The following is an 8,427-nucleotide window of genomic DNA, read 5'->3' on the forward strand; positions in this document are numbered from 1 at the left end:
CCATCCATTCATCATCCATCCATCCATCATCCATCATCCATCCATCCATTCATCATCCATCCATCATCCATCATCCATCATCCATCTATCCATCCATCATCCATCCATCCATCCATCATCCATCCATCCATTCATCATCCATCATCCATCCATCCATCATCCATCCATCCATCATCCATCATCCATCCATCCATCCATTCATCATCCATCCATCATCCATCCATCCATCCATCATCCATCATCCATCCATCATCCATCCATCCATCCATTCATCCATCCATTCATCATCCATCCATCATCCATCATCCATCCATCCATCCATCCATCCATCATCCATCCATCCATCATCCATCCATCCATCCATTCATCATCCATCCATCATCCATCATCCATCCATCCATCATCCATCCATCATCCATCCATCATCCATCCATCCATCATCCATCCATCCATCATCCATCATCCATCTATCCATCCATCATCCATCCATTCATCATCCATCCATCCATCATCCATCCATCCATCCATTCATCATCCATCCATCTATCCATCCATCCATCATCCATCCATCATCCATCATCCATCCATCCATCCATTCATCCATCCATCCATTCATCATCCATCCATCCATCATCCATCCATCGTCCATCCATCCATCATCCATCCATCCATCCATCCATCCATCGAAATTGAATTTCGACATTTTAATTGTTTAATATTTGAGGTAACACTTTGCGAAGGTAATAAATGTAATCCTTTACTTTCTCAAAGCGTTCGCTCAGGAGAGGGCGCTCGGCTCCTGTGGATGCGAGCTCCATTACAGATTTGGTTAGAAGATGAAAGGTGTGAACTGCTGCGTTTGATGTTCAGACCGAAGCCAAAGTGAATTTTCGCTTAGACTTTGTGTGTAATTGAAACAAATAACATTTATGTGTGAACACAGCAGAAACGCTCACTGCTAAAGAACTACAATGGCGACGACGTCAACTACAGATCAGTCCGCGGGGTCTCCTTCCGCCGAAAGTTAGCTCCGCCCTCCCAGTCAGCGTATTGCAGCTTTAAACAGCCCACAATGCATTGCGGTGTCCCAGTTCCAGTGCGATGTATTTACCAGCGGTAGAGATGAAACTGGGAGGGGGGGCATTCCCCGCAGCTTAGAGGTAAGACCGCAGAGGGGGGGGGCAAAGTTTCTGCAAGAGCAAAAAAATAAAAACGTAGAAAAAGAGACCATTGTCTGTTTCCGGACTCCGCGCGTCGTTTAGTGCGTAATGGTGAAGGATCGATTAACGGGATTCACGCCTCGGCCCGTTTCCACTCTGAACTGAACTTCGCGGAGGGAGAACTGATTCCACGCCGGTCCGCAGCGTGACGGTAAGAACGGATTCCACGCAGCGTGACGGTAGGAACGGATTCCACGCAGCGTGACGGTAGGAACGGATTCCACGCAGCGTGACGGTAAGAACGGATTCCACGCAGCGTGACGGCTGATAACGGAGACGCTCCTCTCGTGGAAGAGTTGCTGTTCTGTCGCCTTTTGAAAGAAGGTCTCGATGCTTTTGTGTCTTTCATTCGGTGAGTGTCAAGACATCAAAGGACGCCTGGCCGTCCTGGTCCCTGGTTCGCTGAATGTTTCCACCTCCAGCAGAACAGAATGCAGATGTTCAACCGCTGCAGCAGCGACCCGGGGACTTGTGTCTGTCCTCTGACGACGCCCGGGGACTTGTGTCTGTCCTCTGACGACGCCCGGGGACTTGTTGCTGTCCTCTGACGACGCCCGGGGACTTGTGTCTGTCCTCTGACGACGCCCGGGGACTTGTGTCTGTCCTCTGACGACGCCCGGGGACTTGTTGCTGTCCTCTGACGGGCGCCCGGGGACTTGTGTCTGTCCTCTGACGGCGCCCGGGGACTTGTGTCTGTCCTCTGACGGAAGTGTTGACGGGTTGTTGGATCACCATTTCAGAGTTTAGTTTAGTTTATTTACCGTCGTGTCCAATTCGTCTTCCTGAGGCTGTAAAATCATAAAAATGCAAAAACAATCACAGAAATAATCACATTTCTGTGATTGTTTTACTAACCGCCGCCTGTAAAGCCTCCTCCCCGCTGCGCCTCCTCCCCGCTGCACCTCCTCCCCGCTGCACCTCCTCCCCGCTGCACCTCCTCCCCGCTGCACCTCCTCCCCGCCGCACCTCCTCCCCGCCGCACCTCCTCCCCGCTGCACCTCCTCCCCGCTGCAGGAGCCCGCTGGCTAGTAAGCAGTGAATATGGCAACGGAACAAAGGTGGAATTATTGCTGGCTGAACGTGCCGTCCAGATGTTCAGGGCCTGCCAGCGGGGGGGGGGTCTTGCTCCAGAGCGTGCAGGGCTCGGGGTGTTTTCTGGGGGGGGGGGGGTCTTGCTCCAGAGCGTGCAGGGCTCGGGGTGTTTTCTGGGGGAGGGGGCTCTTGCTCCAGAGCGTGCAGGGCTCGGGGTGTTTTCTGGTGGGGGGGGGGGGTCTTGCTCCAGAGCGTGCAGGGCTCGGGGTGTTTTCTGGGGGGGGGGGGTCTTGCTCCAGAGCGTGCAGGGCTCGGGGTGTTTTCTGGGGGAGGGGGCTCTTGCTCCAGAGCGTGCAGGGCTCGGGGTGTTTTCTGGTGGGGGGGGGGGGGGTCTTGCTCCAGAGCGTGCAGGGCTCGGGGTGTTTTCTGGGGGGGGGGGTCTTGCTCCAGAGCGTGCAGGGCTCGGGGTGTTTTCTGGGGGAGGGGGGTCTTGCTCCAGAGCGTGCAGGGCTCGGGGTGTTTTCTGGGGGAGGGGGGTCTTGCTCCAGAGCGTGCAGGGCTCGGGGTGTTTTCTGGGGGAGGGGGGTCTTGCTCCAGAGCGTGCAGGGCTCGGGGTGTTTTCTGGGGGGGGGTCTTGCTCCAGAGCGTGCAGGGCTCGGGGTGTTTTCTGGAGGGGGGGGGGGGGGTCTTGCTCCAGAGCGTGCAGGGCTCGGGGTGTTTTCTGGGGGAGGGGGGTCTTGCTCCAGAGCGTGCAGGGCTCGGGGTGTTTTCTGGGGGAGGGGGGTCTTGCTCCAGAGCGTGCAGGGCTCGGGGTGTTTTCTGGGGGGGGGGTCTTGCTCCAGAGCGTGGGGCGCTCGGGGTGTGGAACCCCAAATTAACTCTGATGAGGCCGCCGTTGTTGGCGGCAGACTTTTTATACGATTTCAGGCGACTTTAAGCCCATTAAAAGTCGTTTTTTTCCACATGTATCAATTGGAGGGTTGTAATGACGTGAACCGTGCAGGCGTGTTGCTTCGGGTGGGCCGGGGCTTGGAAGTGTCCCTGTGGGGCCACCGTGTTCCCAGAGGACACGGAGCCACGCTCTTCTGGTTCCTGTGACGGCTCACGGCCCAGGAATGCGTGTCCCGAACGCCGTCGGCTGTCATCGGGTTCAGAGTCTGTGCTCTGCAGGTGATCGGGAACTTCTACGCCTGTTTACGCGACCCTTCGCTTGAACCGCAGTCCTCCTGGATTCTTGTTGTCTTCCCGGTGTCCCGCGGCGTTGGGGCAGGAGACGCCATTCTGAGGAAATGGAAGCAAGGAAAGCTTGTTGGTTGTCTCCCAGAGGCGCCCGTCTTTAGCTTCACCGCAGGTCTGTTCCCAATTACAGCCGAGGGTAATTCCATGCTGCGCTGCGGGGAGGCCACTTTGAGTTAAAGTTGGGTTAGCTACAGCCGAGGACGTTTAAGTGCCAGATCGGATCGCTGCTGCGTCGGCCTGTGGAGGATCCCATTGTGTGTAATCTTACAGTGAGACAGTTTCGCATTTCAGAATCGTCTCGCGTGACGAATTCTTTTTCGTTTGCTGGCTGTGCGTGAGTTCATCCAAACTCGAATCGCCTGAAGGTGCGTGAAGAAACGGCGTCATTGTCTTCCATCTCGGAGAACGACGGTGGCAGATCTGGAGAGGAGCCGGCGTCTGTCGCGGAAGTTTCCCTGCAAGATCATTTCTGTGAAATGGGTTCAGTCTCTCTCTCGCTCTCTCTCGCTCTCTTTTTATTAATGTCAATGCCCCATTTTGTTTTCCTCAATTGCTGCCTCGTTCAACAAAATACTAAACTGCATGATTCTCAGGCCAGTTTTTGATGCTTGACTGACTCCAAATCCCTGTAAGAAGTGGCGCCATGTTTAGGCTCCTCCAGTGAAACCTCGCTGGCGTTGGCGTCGGCGTCGGCGTTGGCGTCGGCGTCGGCGTTGGCGCTGGCGTTGGCGCTGGCGTTGCTGGAACCCCCCAGCAGCATATGGTGGCTTGTTTACACCAGCAGTCGCTTGAAGCTTCTTCCTGCCAGATCTCTCGGCGTCGGCAGCCTCCTCGGTGTTTCTCTCTCGCCTCGCCGCTCAGACTGGAATCCATCTCCGGGGCGACGCCACTGAGCCGGTTTGCTTTGATGTCTGTGATGTTTTGCTGCTGTAGATCATCTCTGAGCACCGCTTAAGTAGAAGTCACACTCGTTTAAGTCCTCTTCTGTCACGTGAAATGATCTCTGGCACCAGAAGAGCTGGACAAATCGGGGAGCGGACTCCTAACCGGGCTCTGGCTTTGTCGGGCCCGGAGGCACGGCGCTCTGGATGGCGTTGGGAGCTGCATCATCACACGGGGGCTGTGCTCTTTATGAATGTCCTGAGTCTCGTTGAGCTTGCTCCAGGAAAAGGCGCCTGTAATGGCGTGTTCTGTTGCTCTTTGTTTTTTGACTCTGAGCATTTTGCAGCTCTTGATGGTGCCGCTGTGCCGCGCAGCATTCCATCAGCCGTCCTCGTCGGTCCTCCCGGCTAAGTGTTTTTGGTTTTTGCTCCTTTTTGGCCCCTCCGGCTTCCGGTCCTGCTTCGTGTCCAGAGTCGCAGGAGGAAATGGTTCCGTTAAACGGTGACGGTGTTTTGGGTCACTGCAGGAAGGTCTTGCTGCGTGCTTATGTGACTACTTTCCCGTTCCTCTCCATCTCGCAGCCCTTACTACCATTTAAGGGCAGCCCTTAATGCCGTTTAAGGGCAGCCTGAGTGAAGCACAAAGGAACTTTCCGGGTAGCTTTGAATACAGCGAGAATAGAGCGATCAGAGGTGTCCCACCGAACACAGAGCAGGCTTGTGTTCTGCTGAAGATCGCTTTAAGCTTTTGTACGCTGACTTACTGTTTATTGGATGGAATATTTATCAGGCTGTGCGAGGATTTGCCCTTCTGTGATTCTGTGTCGTGACTTTTTGATTTGAACTTTTCCAGGATTCAATCAAATATATAAAATAAAAAAGAAGCAGTCAGGAGTTGCAGCTCTGGATGTATGTTACCTTGCAACAGTGTTTTCATATTTAGGACAGGCTGGGAGGGGGGGGGGGTACTCTGGCTGGGGGGGTGTAGTTGGTGCGAGACGGGTCAGCAAAAGAACTGGAGGGAAGAACCGAAGGTGCAGTGCAAGTTGGGTCTGAGGAGACGCCATTCGTTCCCTCTTGAAGAACGTAATCTTCACGGATTATTGTTCGTCGTTTATTGACTGTCGTACTTTACTCGTGTTTAACGACGACGGCAGCGTCCCCGCGTCTTTCTGCTCTGCTCTTCTTACGTTTTCAGCCCCGTTCTGTTTTTTCTGGTCTTACAGCTCTGTCTTTGCCGCTTTGTGGAATTCTCAGAACTGAACTTGCTGCCTGCCTCTTCCTGCACCCCCCCCCCCCCCCCGATTCACAGGCGAGGACAAAGCGGCATTGTGTCGGTCCTTGTCTGACGTCCTTTAGCCGTGCTGAAGTAGATTTTGTACCCGTCCGCCCGTTAAAGCCTCATCCTTAAAGGTGCATTCAGACTGTGGCCTCGAGCACTTCCTGACTAACTGCTTCCTGTTTTTCCTGGTGTTTCCTCCCCAGTAGCCGGAGGGCATTCCGTTACCCTGCACCAGTGGAGCCTTCCATAATGTCGGAGCCGACGCACCTCAGCCGGGCCCCTGGTTTCTGACCCAAGATGGAACTGAAGGTCTGGGTGGATGGAGTCCAGAGGGTCGTCTGCGGGGTCACAGAAGCTACCACCTGCCAGGAGGTGGTGATTGCTCTGGCTCAGGCCATCGGTGCGTCCTTTTCTGCTGTAGCGCTCAATCAGGCCAGATGGCACTTCCTGCTCAGTCGAGGTCTTCATGTCCTCAGGCAGTGGAGCTTGAGGGTCAGAATTGTTCGCAGGAGTTTCTCTTGGATTCATGCGATACTAAATCTGCTTCTCATCCGGTTTGATTTTAGCAGTCGCCTCACATTCCTGAAGCGGCCGTCACCTGTTGCTCAAACTTCCTGCTGCGTTGCTGGGAAGATTAAATGAGAGTTTCCATGTATATCTCGGTAAATTCCTGATCCAAAGCCTCATGGTTTCCTTTGATGAATTTCCTGTCCTGTTGACCTGCTCCTGGAGCGGCGGCGCCGGTGAAAGGCGGGACATGCCAGTGATTAGAGAATGATGCCGGCATCGGGTTACTGTCGGGTCTTCCGTGTGCTGCCGGACACGGACGGACCGGTCGGCAATTAAGCACGAGTCAATCCGCGACAGAAATCTGCATATAAGGCTTTATAAAATGAAAAGTAAAGCATCCTGCCACACACACACGCGCGCACACACACACACACACACACACGCACACACACACACACACGCACACACACACACACACGCACACACACACACACACGCACACACACACTCCCTTCAGAAACAGCAGCACTTGAACATGCTGCATTGACGTCACTTCCCACGAAGGGTAGGAGGAGGAAAGGTGTGACTCATCCCTGCCAGCTTCGCCCCCCCCCCCCCCTTCACCCCCTCCGGTGCCTTTTTTAGATTAAAGAGCTCATTAACTGCTTGTTTTGATTTCCAGGTTCTAATCTTACTTTTAAAACTCCTGTCAGCTGCTTCTCAGAAGCGTCTTGTTCTGTTGTTGTGCTTCCAGGTCGCACTGGACGATACACTCTGGTGGAGAAATGGCGGGACGCGGAGCGCCACCTCGCCCCCCACGAGAGCCCTGTGGCTTCGCTGAACACCTGGGGTCAGTATGCGAGTGACGTCCAACTGATCCTCCATCGCACGGGCCCCTCCCTGACTGAACGACCCCCCCTCGGAAGGGCCCCCTCTCAGAGGACCAGAACGCGGGCTGCATCGGCAGAGCCTCCCTCCCCTCGCAAAGCTTCGTCACCCCAGCGATCGCTCCCTCCGCCGCCGTGAGCCGCGCCGGAAGTCGCTCACGTTCACCGGTGCACCCAGGGGTCTTAGGGAGATCCTCAGCGGGGGCCGAATCGGCGAGGCTGACGGTAAACAAAGACACCTCCTGGGAAACAGCGGAAATCACCAGCATGCGGCGCCACCTACTGGGAATGCGTCACCGGGCCTGTGGGCCTGTCGTATGGAAGATCTGGCCAGACTGGTGGGTCTGCAGAAAGAGACTCTCAATGTGCTGGAGAGAAAACTGTCGTCATACGAGGCTGAGCTGCAGGCCTGGGCTGAAGGGAGAGGGGGGAGAGCAGGAGGGTGTATCGGGGACCATGGTGGGGGAGGAGGGGGGCTGGTGGAGGAAATCCTGAAGCTGGAGAAGCATCTGAAGAGAAATGAGGTGGAGATGGAGGAGGAGGAGTTCTGGGCTACTGAGCTGCAGATTGAGTTGGAGAGTGAGAGGCAGCTGGAGGAGCGGCTGCAGGAGCTGCGAGCTCGTCTGCAGGGCTGCGAGCTCGACGTGGAGAGAAGCTGGCTGTGGTGCAGGTCTGCGACTTTTGGGAGATTTCCAATACACTGAATACTTTTTTTTTCCAGTGAAGATAAGAAAGGATACCATTGTCCTTTTTTTTTAAAATCATGGTTGTCTGACGTCTCTTTGTTTCATCAGAGAGTTGAGGCAGGCCTTGAGGAGGTGCGACTGCAGAGGGAGGAGCAGAAGACCCAGCGGGTCAGTAAGGTGGAGGCTCAAGCTCGGGTCGTTCGGGTCAAAGCAGAACTGAAAGTCCAGGAGCGTCAGGCTGTGCAGCTGGAGAGCAGCAGCAGAGCTGTGGACCGCTCACTGGGACAGAACAGCAAGCGGGTGCAGGTGAGACGAGAACGGTTAAACTCCTTCCAGGCCTCCTTTTATTTTATTATCTTAAATTCGCATTGAGGTTTTTTCATGGAGTGATGAGGGAGACCCTCCATCAGCACCTCCCTCCCTGATCAGCAGCACAAGACTGAAAAAAGACGAGACTTTTGTCAAATCCAATAGTTTTTTTAATTTTTAATCCCTCAAGCTACACGATTTAAGTGTCTTCCCTACGTGATGGGGACAATGCAGTTTGGGACACGCTGTGGGCGATAGCTTACTCCCAGAACCGAAGCAAAAATCTTTTCTCAGTGTTCTCAGCAATCTTGCTAAAATAAAAAGTAAATCCATGATGACACTGCCACTGTCACAAAATTTTAATTTATGCCGCCCATTTGT

General features: G+C 54.4%; 1 protein-coding gene across 1 annotated transcript; it reads left to right on the forward strand.

The window, feature by feature from the left end:
• Nucleotides 1-5,951: 5,951 nt before the first annotated feature.
• Nucleotides 5,952-8,304, forward strand: LOC137894394 (ras association domain-containing protein 8-like). Its single transcript, XM_068739876.1, is given in 6 exon segments — nucleotides 5,952-6,054; nucleotides 6,919-7,076; nucleotides 7,078-7,693; nucleotides 7,696-7,721; nucleotides 7,846-8,043; nucleotides 8,281-8,304. Coding segments are annotated over 6 exon segments (1,125 nt in total).
• Nucleotides 8,305-8,427: the final 123 nt, after the last annotated feature.

Source organism: Brachionichthys hirsutus, chromosome 5 (assembly GCF_040956055.1).
Source record: "Brachionichthys hirsutus isolate HB-005 chromosome 5, CSIRO-AGI_Bhir_v1, whole genome shotgun sequence".
In the NCBI taxonomy this organism is placed as follows: domain Eukaryota; kingdom Metazoa; phylum Chordata; class Actinopteri; order Lophiiformes; family Brachionichthyidae; genus Brachionichthys; species Brachionichthys hirsutus.